Source organism: Thalassophryne amazonica, chromosome 15, assembly GCF_902500255.1.
Source record: "Thalassophryne amazonica chromosome 15, fThaAma1.1, whole genome shotgun sequence".
Taxonomy (NCBI): Eukaryota; Metazoa; Chordata; class Actinopteri; order Batrachoidiformes; family Batrachoididae; genus Thalassophryne; species Thalassophryne amazonica.
In genome coordinates, this window is record NC_047117.1 from 90,991,191 (window position 1) to 91,014,697 (window position 23,507).

Genomic DNA, 23,507 nt, shown 5'->3' on the forward strand with positions numbered 1-23,507 from the left:
ATTAATAAATCATTTGTCTGTTCTACACTTAGGAAGTAGGGATCCCTGAAAGAAACAAATTTGAGTTTTTCTGCATCAACATCAGTTTCTTGCTGCACCATTAATGTCGGGGGACTATGGTTAGTTTTTGGAAAAGATTTTTAGATTTCGTCATGTCCATGCCCTTCCTCTTTAGGTGTAGACTGGTAATCCCAGATGTTTTCGGTACCAAGTGTTACAACGGCACCACCTGCTGGTCCATTGCCTACAGTGCAGCAATGCATTAATTGGACGCAATTCTCTGGTAATTGTTTTCCCAATTAATGTTTTTAAAAATAAAAAAAACCTTTTCTAGCTGATTCAGTTGCAACAACGAAAATGACACAAATAAATCCAGACGTTTTATACAAATGGCAGTGTATTATTTCATAATTACAAATGTCAGATATGGTACAACAACCAGTGATACAACTTGTACAAGATTTAACAATGACTGCAGTGGTTGAACGACATGACTGTACAGATAGAAAAAAGAAAATCATTGACAAGTTCCAGGTCCTGTCTGAAAACCAATGACCACATTCTTCTCCGTGAAAACAGTGTTTTGTCAGAACTGGACAGAAGACTATCGAACCTTCAACTCAAAGTTATACACTCCTGACATTCAACATCTCATGTCTAAAGCTCATGGAAAGCGCAGACAGAACGTTGCTGGTGCACCCAGAACAACTCAGCTGTTCTCCAGTCAGATATGTCGTTGGCACGAAGTCGTCACTTACATACACGAGGAGCCTGTAGTATTACAAACGATACATGCTCGAGTAATAAAACATATTCTTTTAAAAACAGGCATTACAATGCACTTAAGTGCTGACATTAAAAGGTGTGGAGCTGTTTAATGTTCCTTTACTGGAAAATAATTCTGTCAGAATGGACGGAAGGGAAAAAAAAGAGATTGAAAAAAGAAAAAAACAAGGCGAAGTGTCACAATTCAAAGTGATAATTGGCACAAACAGCAAAGGCTGTCGCTCCTTCAGGAAATCTTTTCGGTAACAAAAAACTTGCTTAAAGTTGCTTTTGGTATTGTTGGCAATAAAACAGTCAAAGATGCTTCCTATAGTTGTCGTGGAAACACACCATAGTGCAACAAAAACAATTTTCTTTACTGCTGTATGGATTTTAAAATGACTCCGAATGATGACAGAGAAAAAATGTTTTGTGATGGAGCTTACTTACATCATTTACACAGTTTTTGAATCCAATACCTAAAAAGGCTAAAATATACATCCACATGAGAAGTCAGCATCAAAATGTGCCTGGGAGCAAGAAAAGAATATAATAAAATAAAATTAAGATGCTCCAAAAAAAAAAAAAAAAAAAATCAAGTGACTACAAGCCAGCAACAGTACAAATCCTCAACAGAGGCCCATTTTAAAGAACAAGAAAAATCTCCAAAATGTTTAAAATGTGGGAGACAATCACAGTCCAAATGAAATTCAGCTGGTTTTTGTTTGTTAAGGGGTTGGAACTATGAAATCAACAAATTTACAGTGCCTATAAAACAAACTTTCATTTTTACAGTTCAAACCATCAAATCATTAAAGACCCCCAAAAAAACAAAAAAAAAAAACACAAAGCGGCTCAGTTTAGTTATACAATTCTATAAAAAAAAAAAGTTTCCAGCGGATTTACCGTACCATGCAATGTTTCCTTTCAATTTATGAAAACACTGCAGCATAGTTGACGATGTTAGAAGTTTTCTTCTGTTAATCCCCTTTAATCCAACCAACCGGCTACAAAAATTATACTTGTGCTATATAAGAGGGAATAAGTGATTTTACAACCCATTATGCTGTTTTGGATTAATTTTAGATTATGTTAAAAAAATGATTTAACTTCGATATTGTGCAAGTTACTGCATAAAGAAGCCTTTCTTTTTCTGTAGTTTGATTTGATGTCTTAAATGTTTTTTTGTTGTTATTTTTTTAAAAAGTCCAGGAAAGCAATCACTTTTTGTAAGTACTATAGATCATTTAGGTGACTGAATTCCATTGCTATGTGTAAACAGTGCCTCAAATTTACATGAATGCCATAGAAGCTGCGTTTGTTTACAGTGTAATATCAAAGCTAGTAGGTCCGGTGTAATAGCATATCTTCCCCCAACATTCCTATAGAGCAGCACTGATTAAAGCTTACCCAAACCTTGATAAGGCCCAATCTGGATAGAGCAACCTTTAAACTCTATATTTCACAGATGTTTTATGGTCCCAGATGAAGCAGTTTGATTGACGGTGAACGATATTGGTATTCTTTCTCTATACATCTATAGCTATCTACACTATTAATATGTCCTATCCTGAAGTATCTTTAAATCCCTCTTCCAAATATATGGACCTGATTGACAACTTGAAATATGATAGAACATCTGTCCATGATGGGGTGGGGGGTAAGATATCGTGACCTGGTTATCTTCCCCCCACCCCAATATCAAAAATTTTGTACTACTATATATATTGCCAAATTCATTCCACTACCAACTTGGGATATAAAACATGACCAGGGAAGAAACTGTACATCAGAATTGAGAAAAGAGAGGTCAGTCACTTCAGAATGGAGGACCTTGCTTCTGTAGCTAACCTTTGGGCATCCATAAGTAGGTATGTGGTCAAGATGGGAACAGGCTTTTATCAAACTGCCTACTATCAGTCCAGGGCAAGACCACATCCCTGTGACATACACTTTCAATGTTGTTTTCCGCTGTTTCAGCTATGTATAAATCTGGGTAGGATGAAATGGGTGATAATGCTACAGCAGACTTGCTTTTCAAGGTCAGGATATCTTACCCCTACCCAATAAAAGTGGGGAGGTCAAATAATATATGAGCAGGGAAGAAATTATAGATGTGAATTGAGAGAATTTACACAAAAGAGGGGTCAGACAAGTAGATATGTGTTCAAGATGGGAATAGGTTTTCTATCAAATGGCCTCAACAATATCAATGTTGTTTCCACTGTGTCAGGCATGAATAAATCTGGATTGGATGCAATACATGATAATACTGCAGCAGCAGTGGGTGGGAGGTAAGATATCCAGGGTGGGGTGTAAGATATCCTAGGACAACTATCCCCCACCCCAGGAGGGAAGGTATACTGTTACATCGGATTAGAGATTCACAGCATTAAATCAGGTGGAGGTGAGTAAACGGCATCTGGTTCCAAAGCAAAGTGAGAACAAATACAGAGAACATCCTGTTTGGGAAATGAAAAGAAAGTCTATTAAAAGTGTTTAAACTGGAAGGAAAAAAAAACTCCCAGTGCACAATTCTGTTCTGAAGATGGGAGTGTTTCTGTATGCAGATGATATAATCCTACGGGGGGTGGGGTGGGGTGTAGTTACAGCATTACCCCCCCGTTCCTTGCCATTTACACACAATTAACTAGCAAGTCATTCCTATGAGATAACAACACAGATTAGTAGAACATGGGCATTACTATAACTCATAAATTAGTTTAACAGATAATGCCATGGCGTGTGTTCGTCGTGCTATCGAGTGAGGAGGCCAAAGCAGGCTGAATGTTGAGTCAGTGCTGAGGAGAGTAATCGCCGAGAGCAGAATCAGAGGACATTAGCTTGAGACAATGTCAGCTGTACAAGGTCACCGTTATGTAGCGCCATCCTTCTCATGTGTCGACTATTTTTCAGTCATTAGTCCCAATCCTCCGGTTTTTGGTAAACCATAAACCCAGATAGCAAATTAACAGACTATGAAGAGAAAGGTTTTCTCCACCGCATGCTACACCAGTTCATAATGGTTGGACATAGAAGAATAAGGAAGAGCCACATTACCAAACAAAATGGGACAAAGCTTACACAGGCCCTCATGAATGATGGCTATCTCTGGATACCACAACATGAAGCAGATGGGAGTCTAGAACTCCCCCTGGGCAGGATGCTGGTGTGACACAGGTCACTTCCACAGCTAAGGCTGGTGCCCACTTAGAGCTGGGTGGATTGGGACAATGCACATAGGATGTCTTGTCCAAGGACACAAATGGTAGTATGACGGGGAATCAAACCCAGATCTACATATTGGTAGCCCATCTCCTATCCACACTGATCTACCTGCTCTGATGTGTTGAACTCTAGGCTTTTGCTTAGTTGCTGTGTTTTTCAAGAGCACAGTCCACTGACAGGCACCTGAAATTGTTCTGCATCGTTTGCAGCCTGTGAACAAGTTGCAAAGATCTTCAAAAAGGCCTGAAATATATCATTTTTTTACATTTCACATATTGAATAAGAGGGTGGAAGAAATAAATGCAGACGAATGAGTTAGAATCAATTTGGTCCAAACATCGAGAAGACCGTTTGTTGTCAGTAACTGCACATAGCAGCTCAACTCAAACAAGTCCAAACCAGTCCGGGGCAACCCGTCTGAATGGGGGAAGAACGAGGAATAGCATGGAATAAATGGCCAAACAAAGCTCAGATTCTTCATTTTAGGAGTTAACATCGGTCTGAGAAACACATGAGACTGTTTTAGTCCTCAAGGTAACAATGTTGGACTGGATTTAGTTTCTCCATGTCCTTTGGATCCATGCTCCCACGTCAGAGCTGAGCCTTCAGGGTGCATGAGGTGGAGGTCTAGTTTGGAATCGTGCGGATTTGATGGGGTCTTACACTGCACTAAGAAAAATAAAAACAGACACTGTGCTTCTTTTAAAAAAAGTCTCCCCAGTACACGTTGGCCACTCCAAAAACAAAAAGCAAATAAAATGGATGTATGCATTCAAGTGGTACTTTTATGGCTTTTTGTACAATACAACCTTTAGTGAAAATATACATCTAGACATAAATTCAAGTACAAATGTACAAAATCTTTAAACTCATACTTTTTTCTTTAATTATAATACACTTTTAATACAGCTCATAAATACAGGTCAACATTCACTGAGTTCCTAAGATTTGCACTCGGTTGGAGTTTGTGGTGAAGTTCAGCAAACGGGGAGGAGTCAGGTGGTGGGAGTGGTTTAAAGTCGCGAGGGCTCTTCAACTTCGTCTTCACTGTAACCGCTCTTAAAACACACCTGAGAAAAACCAAAAGGGAGGGTACATCAACAATGTATAGCGCCTGGTGGTCAAAAGGGTGCAAGTTCCATATGCTCCACAAACTCCGGCACACCTAGCATAGTTCCGCCACCAAAGGCGATCGATGCGCCAAAGTCACAGCAACTGTGTAAATGTAATATTGTGTCGGTCAAAACAAACGGGTCAGATCAGGTCAGGGAGTAGGCACCGTGGCTGACCATTGCCACTTCCACTACACGACGGAAACGCCGTGGCTACTGGGTGGCAACCACCCACCCAGGCAACCAGACCGTCCACATCTTTTGAAAGTAACCATCCATCTGCTCCAGCCATGGGAAATGGTGGGAGTCTCCTCGACCTTTACCAGTTTCTGGGGTCCTGTCTTTGGGACTGAGCTGGATCTTTCCCAAACAAACGTGCCACATATGCCAAAATCATGGAGTTCCCTCACAGTGCAAGCAACATCCCCTACTTGTACCAAGGAATGAATGACTGGGCCTCCCCAACTTATTTTGATTTAATATTTATTTAACCAGGTAAGTTATTAAGAAAAATATTCTTATTTACAATAACGACCTGGTGGATTATTGGTGGAGCTGGTTATTGCATGCGCACATGCAGCCCCAGCCCCAACCTAAAAAAAAAAAGAAAGTAATTCATTCCAAAATCTCTCCCCTCCCCCTCAGTTGTCTTTGGTTCATCCAAAGAAAATCGTTTTTAATTAGGTTTGATTTTCAAGTAACTGTTAATATTGTTATTATTATGATTTTATTTAATGTGCTTTTCTAATCTTGACACCCTCAGAGCAGACAAAACTTTGTCTGATCTTAGGTGCCCTCTGAAGGGGGTCTTGGACTCCAGGTTGGGAACCAGGGTCCAAAGCAACCGTTTGTTTGACCCAAAGTCATTCCAGTGGTTCCCAGGGAACCACCAAAGACATCTAGTTGTCACTGGACACACTCCAAATCTCACAACCGTACAGTGAGACAGGAAACACCAGGACCCTTAAAGACTTGGACACCTGTTCTCCTGCAACAGTATCAGCACCAGGAAACACCTCTGTCCAGTGACCTCATGACTCCTTAAGCCTATGGATTAATCATCTTTCAGTCCTAAAACATTCAAAAGTCCCACAGAATCTGTCCGACCTCAGGTCAGTCCAGATTTAGTCTTAAAAAACTTCCGAACACAGCCTCAGTTTCACCCGTTAAGATCAGCTGCTACATCCACATGCCCTGAGCTTTACCATAAGGAAACTGTCGTAATTTTTAAGACCAATGAAATGCAGTCACAGAAATGGATTTGGGGAAGTGAAAATGCATCATGGGAAATGCAGTTTGTCTGGGTTTTTAGCCTACAGAAATGTTTTTTTTCCAGGTTTTGTTTCAGGCTGATGATCTGAGCGAGGGGAGCAGCAAGACACAGTTAATGTCCACTCACATGTCCTGACAACAACTACATTTTTTAGAACTTGCTGATGTCACGTCTGGCTCTGAAGGGAGACGCATGCATACATTTCATCCCGTTTTAAGAACGAGTAAAAGCAGGATTAGTTCTGCTAAAGCCAACTTCAGTGAATTAATGTGTTAGTTACACCATAACAGAGTTTAAGAAAAGCCATCACACCCACGAACCATTTTAACCCAACAGCTCCCCAGAGGAGACTAATAACCCTCTGAAAAATTCAGGAAAACAATCACAGTAAAGAATGCAAGATGGACTGAGATGACTGACATTTAAACAAGACAGGCTGTGTTCTATGAAATCCAAATGTTCTTTGCACGAATCAAAACATAACTGAGGGAAAATCTCTTCAAGTTGTTGCTTATTTTTCCCCAATCAGGAATTTGTACAACTGCCAGTTCACCGTTCTTGGGGAAGACCCCTTTAAGACGCTGAATTTGGACGATGCCTGGAAAAAGGAAAGAAGGAAGAGAGGAAGTACCTTAGCCCCCACCCCCTCGCACAGTTGCCGGAGCACTAGAACTTGCCTCTCGTCTGAACAGGCGGTAGAAGAAGCCTCTCTTTGGTGGAGGATTAGGCCGGTTCATGTCCAGGTCTGGACACAGCGTTCCATCAGTCTCGTAGACATTGATTTCTTTGAAGCACTCCATCTCAATCATCTAGGAGAGGACAAGCTGAATTATCTCACCTGATCATCACTGTGCAGAGGACTTCAAACAGATCAAAGCACGCAGGAGCAATGTTACTAAAGAACCCTGTGCTGTGGTTTACAGGGACAGGCAGGAGGACGTTGCGTGAGCGGGCGTCCACAGGTGGACAATGATTTGTACAGATCATCTCAAATTCCATTTAGTCAGCCTTGGCTGATCTCTGCACTCATGAGACCAATAAATCTGCGGCCACATCTTACAGAGACACATCAGTGAGGCTTCTCTGTAACGATGCTATGGCTCCCCCTTGTGGTAACCTGCATGCCAGGTGGGTGCCATGAAACAGTGGGAATGGGCATTTTGAATCAAAGGGACACGCGCTGATGCTGGATGTAATGTTATTGGACAGAAAACTGTCAGACTTCATAAACAAGACAGACAGTAGTTGTGTTAAATAAATTCACTCTAAAAACCCACCACAAGGGGGAGCTCTAGCATCATTCCACAGAAGCCATGCCGACAAGCCTGCTCTGTCAGATGCAACTACAGAAATTTTTGTAAAAATTGGCATCATGAGTGCAAACATGAGCCAAGACTGATAATCTCCAAATGCATTTAATCGGCTCGATTAATCGCTGTACTGTTAAAACACTGTACGATGATTAACGTAGTAAAGATGTGTGCGCTGACTGTGCTGGAAACAAAATGCATGTAGATTCACAGGAAAATGATTCCTACAATTTTACAGCGTGCATGTCAGAAAATGTCTCGGGACCAAGCATGCAGTACCTCATTCTGCCACGGGATGGAGACACTGCCTGTGACAAACTTATGGTAAAAGTCATCATCGGTGGGGTCGAGGTTCACGCCTTTGACAGTGGAGAACTGTTCGATATCGAGGACGTCTTTACAGTACACGGCCCGTGGCTGAGACAGAGGGGGGGGGGGGGGGGGGGAACAAGGACAGAGAAACATGTTGAACATAAAACCATATGGAAACATCCACAAACCAGGAACGTCTCCTCAGCTGCTTCCTGTTCCCTCCACTAACCTGATATAATCATAATATAATAAATGCTAAAGGATGTTCATCTCTACTGTTTTTCTACATGAACAAACTGAGCAGCGCGTCCGTCTCAGTCACATGGCTGAGTGGACTGAATGTTTGGACACAAACACGGATGTTGCTTCGCTTTCTGGAGCCGAAAAAGAGGAGCGGAATGTTGGAATGTCTCTGATTTATTTCACTTTGTTTCCAACCCCTGGCCTCACGCCTGGACTCCATATTTTGGAAAGTTGTGAGTGTTAATCGTGTTCATTTGCTGAAATGTGGTCGTGTGTGTCGTCTCTGTCCAGGAATGTTTGTCTGAACAAAATTATTTATGAGACGCTGTTAACTGTGAGGTCTTTAAGTCTGATACAGCACCTTAATATGAAAAATACTACTTTGAGAGCCAACTCAGTAGTGAGTTTGCCCACTTAGTGTGTAAGTTTCCAAACCCGGAGAGTAACGAGGAAAATCCCGGCCGGCCTCTAATGTGGGAATGTCGGTGTCTTTGTGTATCAGCTTCGACATACAAGGATGTGACGCATGTTAACGTCATTCACAATCTCCAACTTCCGCAAGCAACAACGTCTGCACCTGATTAAAGAATCCTAACTGGCACCGTCGTTTGCATAACCCCGATGCACTGGAAACGTGGGAAAATGTCAAACGCTGCAGGAAAAGCAGCACATCAGTTTACACTGCAACATTTTCTCAATGCCGATTTGCAGCTCATGAAGCGCGTTTTCCATAACTGCTGTGAAGTGAGCGTGTGCACAACGCACATGTGTGTTCTTCTTACGTCGGGGCTGAAGGGCGGGTCCAGCATGTTGGCCTCCAGCCGTTTGAAATTGATGTTTCTGAAGATGGGATGCTGCTTGACCTCGATGGCTCCACCACCCTGACAACCCAGTCGCTCTTTGGGGTCTTTGGCCAAAAGCTGCAAAGCAGCAGGATGAAGAGTTTGAGACAGAAGAACACAGAAACCACTCAAAACAAAGATACATTTTACACTAACGCATCAAGGACACAAAGGTTCTGCTATTAACCTAGAAAACTGTTCACAGACTGGCACCTCCCTACTTAGCTGACCTAGTTAAACCTTACATACCGGCCCAGGCTCTGCGTTCTCACTTAGTGTCCCTCGGGTGAATAAAAAGTCTGTGGGTCACAGAGCTTTCTCTTATCGTGCCCCTGTTCTGTGGAATGATCTCCCTGCATCAATAAACTAGTCAGATTCTGTACAGACTTTCAAGTGCAGACTTAAGACTCACTTATTTTCCCTTTCGTATGGCTAGCATACTGGCATAGTATGTTACTACGTTTTTTAAATTCACTGTATTAGGAAACGGAGCGTATCACAGCCTCAGCTTTATTTAGATTCTGGATCTTTTGCTGAGGCTTGAGGCTAGTGGCCGGCGATCACCTTAGTATTTCTTTTGTTTTTCTTGTTGCCTTTCTGATGCTCGATTCTTTTTTCTGATGCCTGATTTTTTTATTTGTGCGAAGCACCTCGAAGTGACTTTGTTGTGATTTGGAGCTATATAAATAAATGAAACGAAATGAGGATTTTCAATGGATTTAAAGCCTGTATCTGCACCTGGAGCTGCCCCAGATGAGGTTGAGTTTTTGATTTGACTGGAGGACGTAATGTGGACAAGTGAAGTTGGGATAGACTGATGTTTTCCAAAGGATCGATGTTTGCTTTGTGTTCTCTGATCCTCTGTATTTGCAGGCTAAAACGCTGAAATTAAGATTTAAGACGTATGAAATTGATTGCCTAAAACAACAAGACAAATATCTCTAAGTTTGGTGTTTGTTTTAGGAGTCAAACACTAAAAGGAAAACAGGTGCATCATCTGCACTAACCTGCAGCTTCCAGGGTAAACACTGATAAGAACACACTGACAGAAAGCTTTTACAAGGTACACTTCAGTGATTCTGACCTTTTGACCGACCCCCCCCCAAAATAAAAAATCAACACACTTCTTGGGGTCAACATGTCTAACACACATACAAATATTGGTCATAATCAGGCAGTTAGGAAAGAGGTTATTGTACGCAGAAGGTTTTAACAAAGTACACTCCAGGAACCCTGACCTGTGACCTTTTGGTCCCAAAATCAATAGGCTTCTTGGAGTCACTATGCCTCATGCACATGCCAAGTTTGGTGACAACCGGGTTAGTACAACTGAAGTAATCTTACTCAGAAGTGAAAAGTCACATGACTGACTGACTGACTGACTGCACAAAAAGAAAAGTAGGAGCTGATCATTGGTTGAGGTCATCAATATTGTATTCATATTGATCACCTCTACTGGTGGTTGGCTCTCACTGCGGTATTGTATCACTTCCTGTTCCGGAGCACAGCGGTGTTTTGCTGTATCTGTTAGCGGTTTAATCTGCGCAGTTAGATTGATCTAGTTAACTACATAACGATTTGTTTCACAGTGTAATCTTCACGTGCCTTAACTAAAGCACTCTCTCTGCTGAATCACCTCTAAATTATTTACACATTATTCACTTTGTGTGTTTTTAGGAATCCGCTAGCTTAGCGCAGCTACTAGCTCTTAGCCGGTTTAGCATGGCGGCTTCTCCTGTCTCTCCCGCACTTTTCTGCTCTGGGTGTGAAATGTTTAGTTATTCCTCTGCCTCCTTTAGCAGTAACGGTACTTGTAATAAGTGTAGCTTATTCGTAGCTTTGGAGGCCAGGCTGGGCGAATTGGAGACTCGGCTCCGTACCGTGGAAAATTCTACAGCTAGCCAGGCCCCTGTAGTCGGTGCGGACCAAGGTAGCTTAGCCGCCGTTAGTTACCCTCCAGCGGATCCCGAGCAGCCGAGAAAGCAGGCCGACTGGGTGACTGTGAGGAGGAAGCGTAGTCCTAAACACAAGCCCCATGTACACCGCCAACCCGTTCACATTTCTAACCATTTTCCCCACTCGGCGACACACCCGCCGAGGATCAAACTCTGGTTACTGGCGACTCTGTTTTGAGAAATGTGAAGTTAGCGACACCAGCAACCATAGTCAAATGTCTTCCGGGGGCCAGAGCAGGCGACATTGAAGGAAATTTGAAACTGCTGGCTAAGGCTAAGCGTAAATTTGGTAAGACTGTAATTCACGTCGGCAGTAATGACACCCGGTTACGCCAATGGGAGGTCACTAAAATTAACACTGAATCGGTGTGTAACTTTGCAAAAACAATGTCGGACTCTGTAGTTTTCTCTGGGCCCCTCCCCAATCGGACCGGGAGTGACATGTTTAGCCGCATGTCCTCCTTGAATTGCTGGCTGTCTGAGTGGTGTCCAAAAAATGAGGTGGGCTTCACAGATAATTGGCAAAGCTTCTGGGGAAAACCTGGTCTTGTTAGGAGAGACGGCATTCATCCCACTTTGGATGGAGCAGCTCTCATTTCTAGAAATCTGGCTAATTTTATTAAATCCTCCAAACCGTGACTATCCAGGGTTGGGACCAGGAAGCAGAGTTGTAGTCTTACACACCTCTCTGCAGCTTCTCTCCCCCTGCCATCCCCTCATTACCCCATCCCCGTAGAGAGAGAGCTAACTGATCATCTGCAGAGGAATGGTCTATTTGAAGAGTTTCAGTCAAGGTTTAGAATTCATCATAGTACAGAAACAGCATTAGTGAAGGTTACAAATGATCTTCTTATGGCCTCAGACAGTGGACTCATCTCTGTGCTTGTTCTGTTAGACCTCAGTGCTGCTTTTGATACTGTTGACCATAAAATTTTATTACAGAGATTAGAGCATGCCGTAGGTATTAAAGGCACTGCGCTGCGGTGGTTTGATTCATATTTATCTAATAGATTACAATTTGTTCATGTAAATGGGGAATCTTCTTCACAGACTAAGGTTAATTATGGAGTTCCACAAGGTTGTGCTAGGACCAATTTTATTCACATTATACATGTTTCCCTTAGGCAGTATTATTAGACAGCATTGCTTAAATTTTCATTGTTACGCAGATGATACCCAGCTTTATCTATCCATGAAGCCAGAGGACACACACCAATTAGCTAAACTGCAGGATTGTCTTACAGACATAAAGACATGGATGACATCTAATTTCCTGCTTTTAAACTCAGATAAAACTGAAGTTATTGTACTTGGCCCCACAAATCTTAGAAACATGGTGTCTAACCAGATCCTTACTCTGGATGGCATTACCCTGACCTCTAGTAACACTGTGAGAAATCTTGGAGTCATTTTTGATCAGGATATGTCATTCAATGCGCATATTAAACAAATATGTAGGACTGCTTTTTTGCATTTGCGCAATATCTCTAAAATTAGAAAGGTCTTGTCTCAGAGTGATGCTGAAAAACTAATTCATGCATTTATTTCCTCTAGGCTGGACTATTGTAATTCATTATTATCAGGTTGTCCTAAAAGTTCCATGAAAAGCCTTCAGTTAATTCAAAATGCTGCAGCTAGAGTACTGACAGGGACTAGAAGGAGAGAGCATATCTCACCCATATTGGCTTCTCTTCATTGGCTTCCTGTTAATTCTAGAATAGAATTTAAAATTCTTCTTCTTACTTATAAGGTTTTGAATAATCAGGTCCCATCTTATCTTAGGGACCTCATAGTACCATATCACCCCAATAGAGCGCTTCGCTCTCAGAATGCAGGTTTACTTGTAGCTTCCTAGGATTTGTAAGAGTAGAATGGGAGGCAGAGCCTTCAGCTTTCAGGCTCCTCTCCTCTGGAACCAGCTCCCAATTTGGATCAGGGAGACAGACACCCTCTCTACTTTTAAGATTAGGTTTAAAACTTTCCTTTTTGCTAAAGCTTATAGTTAGGGCTGGATAAGGTGACCCTGAACCATCCCTTAGTTATGCTGCTATAGACGTAGACTGCTGGGGGGTTCCCATGATGCACTGAGTGTTTCTTTCTCTTTTTGCTCTGTATGCACCACTCTGCATTTAATCATTAGTGATTGATCTCTGCTCCCCTCCACAGCATGTCTTTTTCCTGGTTCTCTCCCTCAGCCCCAACCAGTCCCAGCAGAAGACTGCCCCTCCCTGAGCCTGGTTCTGCTGGAGGTTTCTTCCTGTTAAAAGGGAGTTTTTCCTTCCCACTGTCGCCAAGTGCTTGCTCACAGGGGGTCGTTTTGACCGTTGGGGTTTTTCCGTAATTATTGTATGGCCTTGCCTTACAATATAAAGCACCTTGGGGCAACTGTTTGTTGTGATTTGGCGCTATATAAATAAAATTGATTTGATTATGTCAGATAACGGTGGCGAGTGCAGTCCTGCAGCATCAGACGTTTCTTGGTGTGATGATTTGTGTCTCCGGGGTGAGGTGACTTTAAAACACTCAGAAGGACCAAACAGAGTTAAACAGTCGGCCTGCTTCACCACTCGGTATTTACATAAAGATCAGCATCTTCCCAGCCTGAAACAGAGTCCCTGCCGTCAAAACGTGGCCTGAAACAGAGTCCCTGCCGTCAAAACGTGGATGCTGAGCACTTGATAATGCTGGCAGAACGCCACCTAGTGTGGCCTTATAAAGTAGAACAGTGCACATCCTGCTTTGAGTGACACTGGTCATAATGACTGGCGAGGCCGTGCACAGTCCCATACTACGGTTTTTGTCCCATTCCGGCACAGATCTTGTCCGGTTTTCAATGAAATTCAAAGCCGACTGTCTCATGTTCTGCTCCGGATAACTTGGATCACTTTTCTATTTTGAGCCATGGTAACAGTCCTCTTCCCCCCCACATTCTCTGCCATTCCTGATTATCATTCTCCCGTTTATTGCCGAAATCCCGCCCCCACCTCCCTGGAGAGACTTTGAGCCTCAGGTCAGAATGTTCCATGGCGTCACACAAAAGCGCATCCCGTCCAACCGCGACGCAGACGTGAAGCATCTCGCCAGCTCCCTCTTAGTGCAGAAAACAAGTTCAAGAAAGACGTAAAACAAATGAGAACATACGTGTGAAAAGATGTCTATTTTAGGACCATGGTTCATTTGAGAAAACATCTTTCTGCATTGTATCATGGGATATGCATGAATTCCCCACAATCCTGAACAGGAAGTGGTTTTACAACAAAAGGAATGGATGGTATGACACAGAAGTAAGTCCTGGACTGTCTTTGTCCTGCAAAGACTGAATGTCTCCACCAGTTCAATACTTCTGCCGCTTTCCAATACGCTTCCAGGAACTCCCTGTAAGCATGGATCTTAATCTGGATCCAGGACAACTGCTAACCCAGATGCTCAGATTACAAAGTTCTGATTTAAGATTTACAGACAACTGGGCAGTTTTACGGTAATGGAATTACAGTGACAGCAACATCTGGTCACATTTTAGCTGACAGTTAAATTTAAGCAGATTCTAATTCCGTTACTGTAGAATTACCCACAATACAGCAGACAGAGGTAGCTCTGGTGTCATTTTAAAGGTCTACAAAGCTCTCCAACACCATCTCCACAGCTCCCAGCCAAGACCAGTACCCAATCCCAGCTGGGTGGACTGAGACACCGTAGATGAAGTGTCATGTCTTTGGACACAAATGGGTAATATGGGTTAGATTGGGAATCAAACACAAGTCTACATATTGTTGGCCCCGCTCCTTGTCCACTGAGCTACCCGCTCTTCCAAAAAAAAAAAAAAAACATCCATCTCCTTCATCCCCACCTGTCGGCAGATGTCCTTTGCCTCCTCGGAGAACTTATCAGAGTATTCCTCCTGGTCCTCTCGCACTCGTCTGTCCACCTCTTCCCGCTTCACTCGTTCCTTACGCTTACGGAATGGCGACTGACCCTGGATCATCTCAAAGATCAGGCAGCCCAGACCCCACCAGTCCGGGCTGAAGGTGTAGCTCTCGTTCTGGATCACCTCAGGAGCTGGAGACAGGAAGCATGTGAGGAAATACACAAGTCAGCTGGAGTCATGAGCAGGAAACCCAATTGAAGACTTCCCCCGTTTTAAGAGACGTGTGTTTAAAAGTCTTACCCATGTACCCCACAGTGCCCACTCTCCCTCGTATCGTCTCTCCTTCAGGGATCTGTACTGCCAGGCCCAGGTCGGAGATTCGGATGTGCCCTGAACAATAAACTTTGGTATCATAACGTAGTCATGTGATGAACAGACCGTGCCCATGAAACGCTCTCATCCCAACAGGCTTCTACCCCTTTTGTTTAAAATTATTCTTGTGCCAACACTGATTTTTCTCGATGGTGGATACAAGTGTCGTGGTGTGTGGTTGTGGTAGAGGGAATTCAGCCTTTCTGAGATACAAGCGGGGGCTTCAAGGAAAACCGTTTTAGCTGTAACATTCTGACAGCAAGGCACTTCAGGCCCCATTGAGACTGGGGTTGGCAGTCTGACTCCAGCCGGATTCAATCCAGATTGCTTTCTAGCCGGATAGTGTTCAGACCCGTCTTTGCAAATCTGTGTCAAAGCGAAAGAGATGTGTCTGGAAGTGAGAATGTGTGTGTGTGTGTGTATAAACGTAAAAGTGCATGGATCTAGACGCGAGAGCACGGTCGTGAGGATCTAGACATGAAAGTGCGAGTGTGTGGTTCTCGATGGGAGAGGGTGTGTGACACATGGAAGGGAACATCTGATGATCCCTGAGCTCGCTGGATTCTAGCTGCATTTGTGTTCAGACCTCAGTGAATCCCACTGAAATCTGGGGAAAAAAAAAAAAAAAAAATCTGATTTAAATCCGATTTGTGCCGTTCACATTCAGGAAAAGACCTATCCAGCTTCAGCTGGACTGAGCTGAAATCCTGCTCCTGCCGGATTGTCGACTCCAGTTTGAACAGAGCCCAGTTGAGGACACGCCCATTATCACTTGGCTGCAGCAGATCAATGGCTCCTCCCAGGAGGCGGGGTTTGGACCAGTTGTCTGTCTGGGTGTTTGACAACTCGCACCCACAACTGCTAAGCAACATGTGCTCCCAAACCCGACCCAGTAAGAAACAGTACGAAACTTTGCAAAGTGGTTTAAAGGGAGCGAGTACTTCATGCCATCATTATACTTTAAACCATGTAGTAAAGAACGGTTTTCACTTTGATATTAAAACACACAACTACAAAAAATTTGTCTGAAAATTTAATTTTTCTGATTTTACATTTACAAAAAAAACAAGGGGGGGGGGGGTGAGAACTTTTTATAGGCACTGTGGAATCACGGTGAATTAAAGAGGAATAAATTTTATTTCCTAAAATTACTGCAATAAGAAAGAAAACCAAAATAAATAAATGAAACACAGAAGACAGGATTTACTGGTTAACCAGAGAATAAATGTGGGAAGCAGAGTCAGAGTTTCTCTGTTTATCTAAAGAGCTGTGAGAAACAAACGATGTGCGTCAGACGGGACGGAGACTCGGGACGTACCGCGATCATCCAGGAGGATGTTTTCAGGCTTCAAATCTCTGCAAAAACAATTTTAAACAAAGAAGAAACAAGAACCATTAGGAAGTCATACATTTAAGATTTTGATTAGAACTTAAATAATGAACTGAAATAATAATAATACTGTGTTTGTACATTTTTTTTTGAAGTAGTCATTTTGTTGACATTTGGGGGGGTGTTGGCGTTTTCTACAGAAAGCGGTGTTTTATTTTCTGCTTTGTGAAGATTTACTGCAGCTTTTTGTGTAAACAGTGTTGGAACAGAACTTACTGGTCCACGTTTGGGGGCAAGACTGAGGGTCAGCTGAGGACAAATGGTTTGATTTTGATTTGTTTTGTTTTTTTGTTTTAAGTTAAAAGTCAAAGTCGGGTTAGGGTTGAGATTTTTTACCAATGCTTTTGAATGATAAAGATACAAACAGATCGACCACTAAACATCACTGTGAAGTCACATCACCTTTCTACTTGTTTCATGACCTTTGACCTTGATAAAGCTTGAAAGGTTAAACTCAAGGTCACAACTGTTAATCTCAATTAATTCACAGATGGATTAAAAGTGGTTCAGTTTTAGACAGAATTCATCAAACGTCAGAACCCTATGTTAGTTTTAATCAGTTTTAATCATTCAAAGGGTCGATCATCCCTTGATTATTTTAACGTCGTAAGAATTTCAAAAGAAAACTGTTGGTTCTTGTTAAAAATCCCAGCGACGGTTTATTGAATTTCCTTCCTGCACCACAACGCAACCTTTTTTTTTTTTTTTTAAAGAGGGCCTGCTGACAATTTATAGCCAGAAAAATGACAAATTTCATACTGTAAATGTTAACGTGTGCATTTACTGCCCCCTACTGGTTGTGTGGCAGCCATGCTATTTGGCAGCCCACGCTGGCTGGCTGGAGTGGTTTCTGCTTCGTGTCTGGACCCTGGCGAACCTGTAGACTATCCTTTCACGGTGCAGGTCTTCAAGGCCACAGCAGATCTCGGCAGCGTAGAAAATCGCTCTCTGCTCGTCAAAGCCCGAGTTGCCCATGTTGTAGATGTGGAACTTTAAGTCCCCGCCATTCATAATAGTCAACACCAGGCACAGCGCATCCTTGGTCTCATAGGCATACGCGAGGCTAACCTGGAGGGAGAAGACGTTTGAGCGTGCAGCTGGAAAAACACGACTTGCATTTGGTTTGGGTCATAAAATAAGCACACAAAGACAAATAAATCAGAGATCTGGAAAAAGCTTCTTCGCTGCTCTTGGCGCCATCGCCTCCTGTCTTTTTGCTTCAATCCCACCATCTATCTCTTTTGCCCCCCCCCCCAGCTTTCCTCACCCTTTGTGGGTCAGTGACATGTCGTATACAGTGTGTGTCGGTGTTTGTGTACAAGCAGGATGTTGCTGCCATCAGGAGGAATCCCATCTGCTCCAGACTACAGAATCCAAAAAGGACAAGAACAGAGGATGGAAAAAACCGTTACGAGCCACAACAAGCAAGCCTTTAAATCTTTTTTATTTATTCATTAAAAGCGGACCTTTGGGCCGTCCTGCGTTATACAGGGGAGTTCGGAGGCCGAGTGCGAGTGTTTATGCACAAGACCTTCAGAACTACCCTTTTAAATTATGTTCTGCTCATAAAACATATCCTTTAAAGATCTGTTGGCGCCAAACAAGTACAACTGGGTGATAAAACAATCACGGTACTGTATCGCGATAAAATGTACGTCTATACAGATTACAGCAGAAATTAATGCAGTCTACAGTTTAGTTTTGTTTTTTTTTTTAACTTGCAGATTACAGAGAACGGCCGTTTCGTACTGCCAAATGTTTGAGCTAATGGTGGAGAAGATAAAAGCTGGAAATGGCTCCCTCTAGTGGCACCAGCGAGCAGCACAAAAAGCGATTGTAAAAGTGAACTTGTGTCATGCTCTAAAGCTGAAGAAACTACTGACAAAATAAATAACTGAGGTTTATAGTTGGACTGAGACTCTGTAGCAGGATGATAAGATGACACTCAGGCTTCGCTGTGCGACGACGCAAAAAGAAGCAGACCCACATCCCGCCTTGACCTTTCACAATAAAAGCCTGAGCAGCTGCTGCAACAATCACATTTATCTGTGAAGTATTTTCTAACTTTATGTACAGTCTGCTTCCCAAGATAATAATGATGCACCATAAAAGACAATAGTTAAAGTAATGATCCCTCGAGGTTTCACTCATTATCAAGACCACAACAGAAATAAGTGCTTGCACTATGTGTTTGTCCTTTTATTATCACACTACTGGATCTATGTTAGACAATGCCATATCATAATGAATTTAATCAAATATGTTCTTCAAGAAGGCAGCATTATTCAATTATATGATGATAAATATTGATGACTCAATATGAAAAAAACCCTGTTTTCCCCCCCTTTTTTTGCCTGTAATCACTCAGGCCTACGCAAAGACCGCCAACAATTTTTCTTTTCTAAGCCAATTATACTGTTCTCATGACCACAGAAGATATCCTGATTGCAGAAAAACTGAAGTGGAAATATGCGGCATTTATTTTAGGAAACTAGATTGATTATTTCTGTCAGCTGGAGGAGGTTTTGGTTTTTTATGACAGATCAGAATCCACAGAGTTTAGTTTTAGCTGTTACAGACTCATTCACAATCTCAAGGTTTGACATATGGTCACAACATTTCAACTTCATGGTCACGTTTTAGCTCGTCAATGACAGCTGCAATAGATATATATATATATATATATATATATATATATATATATATATATATATATATAATATACACACTTTTCAGGCTCACAAGTTGTTGGATTCTGCAAACTTCGCCATCTCTGAGCTCAGTGTTCCTACCAGACAGTTTTAATCGCCTAGTCCCTCTTTTTAGCTCTGACCCTGCTCAAATAAGGGTCTGGATCCAAGCACATATGTCTCATCTTGTGCTTCAGTGGACTGTTAGCTGCTGATTGGCTGAGAGCTCCTATGTCATCATGGCGGCTGAGAATTTGTGCAAACAGGGCAACGTTTAGGAGGAGAAAATAATTTTTGTAGTTGATACAAATCACTAAATACGATACAAGTAAAAGGAAAAAAAATCAAATCATTATGTCGTTTGTTGCAGTGACTCTTCCTGCAGCGCCCTCTGATGGTCACAATGAAAAGGGCACGCGTGTCGCCAGTCTGACCAGTGTGGAGGAGGTCTCACAGACAAGGGGGGGGAGTCCTACCTGAGCAGACCCCATGACATGCAGCGGTGTGTGCCGGCGGAAACGCAGGCTAACAGCAGGAACGTATGCAGAGTGAGAAAAGAGCAGTTTGAGAGAGCACTTGACTTTTCTCTTTGCCGCTGCCGTTTGGTCAGTGTTGCTAAGCAACAGAGCGGCTCTCGTAGGATGAGAGGCACATGAAGAGTCATCGTTTCTGCCTGCAGCACAGAACCAACACACATGCGGGATTGTGCACCGATGCCAGATGACAACATTGCAAACCGGAGGTGCCGTTACCGCGAGTCCAGCTTAAAAAAACAAAAACACGCTGCATCGGAAAGTCACCAAAGCAAAAAGAAGCACGACAGAAAAATAAACCACCCGACAAGAACCTAAAACCTGAAGAGGTCTGGAGGTTCACTCTGGAAACCAGTTAAAACCATTAAGTTGTTCATAGCGACTGTTTTCCAACAATGCTCCAAAAGAAGCAGCCGTAGTTTTCTCATCTTTGAAACAACATACATTTTTTACTTTGAGAAGAAAGTTCATTCTTTCTTTCTTTCCGGCTGGATTTCTGGTTTGGCATCTGTGTTTCCCTCCTGATGTCAACAAGAACCACCAAGTACAATTAAGAGTTAAAATATTCCAAAATTTCCAGTTTATCAAGATTTTTAAAAGATGCATGAGGAATTTGCACTTTTCACACAGTGAATACAAAAGAACTCAAACAGCTGATAAATAGTTTTACTTGGTCATGTGATCACGTGTGTCTGATAACAGGACATCAAGACCCTATGATGTCACAAAGACCTGAAGGGGGTGGGGGGGGGGTTAGCATTCCAAACTTTGTTCTCGTCTGTGGGTTGGTGGAGGTGACGGCAGCGAGTAACCGAGCAGAGTTATGAGTTCAAAGTTCTCTTCTAGTTTGAAGAGTGGCACAGGACTGCCTGTGCAGAAATTCATATTTTGAATTCTCGTTTGTTTAGTTTTTTTGTTTGTTTGTTTTTTTTTTAACTGGCTGTGGGCTCATTTTTCACTGCACCTGCAAGTCCTGCACCTCTATGGAAAGAGCACAATCTAAATTAGTTAATTAAAATAAAGTTAATTTTTTTAATTACTTTCTTTACAAACTTTGAAAAAAGATGGAATTTATAGTGGATAAAAACATTTTCCAAAATACCCACAGATGTTCCCAATACAGGAAGAACAATGAACGTGTTTGCAGTTTTTATTTTTTTTAATAGACTACAGCAAACAGAGCTGAGCACAGAGTTTATTTTGGCAAATTTTAAAATGTAGTGATTTTTATGACATTTTAAGCTCTGAAAATATTTTGACATTTTATTTTCACTATTTTCAGCTTATATTTTATTACTGTTATTACATCCCCCAAAGACGTAATAAAATCTCCCTTAAATTTTGGAGGTGATCCGGATTCTGGATCAAGATTTCAGTTTATATAGGCTTTGTAGGATTATGTCAAAACTACTTCATGGATTCTTGTCAAGTTTGCATCACAGATAGATATTAGTTCCACGGAAAACTCCAATGAATTTTGAAGGTGATCCAGATCCAGATTGGCGGACGTCAGAAATCTCTGTTTGCTCTTGTAATTATATTTATTTACATTTTATTTTGTCCTGACAGAAGCACAGTCCACGTTTCCAAGTCTGTCTGAAATTTAAAAACCCAATGATGTCTGTTTTTACAGTTTCTGGAGATGATAAATATAGGAAATTTGAAAATGTTCTGAAGAAAAAAAACCTACCTATTGGCAGATTTGTGAGGTTCAGAGGTATAAATGTAAATTAATTCCACACTTACTGTATCAAAAGCTTTACTGTGAACAACTGGAAGAGCACTCAGAGGGTGCATGCCTCCAAAAAAATAAAAAAAAAATAAATAAAAAAAAATAACAAAAAAGCAATTAAACCCCCGCATCCTCACACACACCCTGGATGGTCAGAGATAATGGAGACACATTCTGAAAAACCTTTTCATCCATTCTTCCATCTCTCCACCAAGCATTGCTGAGTCAAAGTGCCCCTTAATGAAATATCACATCCACAGACAAAAAGACACGAGTAAATGATTTTACCACAAACCAACAGCAGGAGGTGAAAGAACTGAACCAAAAACATGCCCAAAATATATTACTTTATACTTTAGCAGACTGGCAGCAAAATAAAACAATAATAATACTAATAATAATAAAAATCTGTGCCTTTAATGCTCTGGAAGAACTGACAGGATAAGGATAAACTGACGGGATAAAAAGCGCTCACGTTTGGCATCACATTGCCAGCCAGAAACCACCACTTAGTCATGATTATGACTCAATTTATAAAAATCCTCCGCTGGAAAATCTGCACTGCTCAGAGTCTGAGGCACGGTGGCGTGGTAATGATTTTTTTTTTTTTTTGGGGGGTCCGATAGTCTGAGCCAAAACTCTACTACAGTCGCCTTCATTATGTAACTCCACTATAAATCCAAAGTGGGCACCAGGAAGAAACAGAACAACTCAGTAATCAGATTTAAAGCACGATCCAGACAGCTGTCGCAGTACATGTGCACGTGTTATTACATGCACTCATCCAACAACAACTAATTTCACATTCAGTCTGTGTATGAGGTTCTTAAAGGCCCAGTCTGGAGAACCGTTCCAGAGCACCCCACTGCTGGAACATTTCTCCAGACGCCTCCACGTGAAGTGACAGAGCTCCAGACACCATGTCAATCAAATACAGCCCCCCCGCCCCGTGTTAAGTTCGGTGCACACTTTAAATCAAAAGATATCAAACACAATGTTATTAAACCAAGTGGGTAAAATACCAAAAACCTTTAAAACACTCCCACAGTGCTTTCAAAACTATTTAAGAATTTAAAATAGAGCTGAATTAATGTTAATTATGTCTTTTTAATTCTGAAATGGAGCATTTTTACCAACAATCTGAAAATATATTACATCTACATTCAAGATGTCAGACATTTTTTGTATCCACTGTGATTTTATTCAACTATACTCACCATAAAAGCCTTAGTTTTCTTGGGTTATTCTGGTGGATTTTATAATAATTTTAGTGATTCAACGAGTATTTAATTTGATACTCCTTTACTTCTGTTTTCTGCTACTTATCCTGGTCTAGATCCGGTATCACTGACTGTATGGGTCCCCCTAAAAAAAAAAAAAAAAAATTGTTCCGCCCTGCCTTCTCTGCGCATGTGTCATTAGCCGCGGTTCATGGATTATCACCTAGTTTCTGCATCAAGCTGCCTCCAGTCATCATCTGTCTCAGCCACATATCTGAAGCTTTTGTACAACAATCATTTACACACAAATTCAGCATTATTTCATCATAAAAAGGTGGAGGAAGCGATCAGAGCACCGCGGCTACACGAGCTGCTAGCTGTTGCGTTCACTGCACATTGGTCATTTCAAAGCATCGAGTTAACGCCTTGTTTCTGCTTAAAACTGACTTTAGAATGATTTAAGAGGTTTTAATTTGTCATCTGATGGTTAATAATCACATTAATCCCTTTGATCACTTTAGGTGAAGAGACGTGCTGCTGACGTCCAAAATGACACATGCGCAGTGAAGGCAGGCAGATAGATTTTTAGGGGCGGACCATTCGGTCTGCAACACCGGGTCTAGATCGTGGTGACATGACTCAGATCCTTTTATTCTCCTTTCTAG

At 41.9% G+C, this 23,507-nt stretch overlaps 1 protein-coding gene across 1 annotated transcript in view; it reads right to left on the reverse strand.

Moving 5' to 3' along the window:
- Window positions 1-379: 379 nt before the first annotated feature.
- The window catches only part of grk4 (G protein-coupled receptor kinase 4), a 94,406-nt gene continuing 71,278 nt past the window's right edge, over window positions 380-23,507 (reverse strand). The window contains exons 9-16 of the mRNA XM_034187621.1: window positions 17,545-17,735; window positions 16,596-16,633; window positions 15,206-15,295; window positions 14,888-15,096; window positions 9,026-9,163; window positions 7,968-8,105; window positions 7,056-7,187; window positions 380-5,063 (exon numbers count right to left, since the gene is read on the reverse strand). Coding sequence (XP_034043512.1) covers window positions 5,007-5,063; window positions 7,056-7,187; window positions 7,968-8,105; window positions 9,026-9,163; window positions 14,888-15,096; window positions 15,206-15,295; window positions 16,596-16,633; window positions 17,545-17,735 — 993 coding nt within the window. The 3' untranslated portion in view covers window positions 380-5,006. The remainder of the gene's footprint in view (window positions 5,064-7,055; window positions 7,188-7,967; window positions 8,106-9,025; window positions 9,164-14,887; window positions 15,097-15,205; window positions 15,296-16,595; window positions 16,634-17,544; window positions 17,736-23,507) is intronic.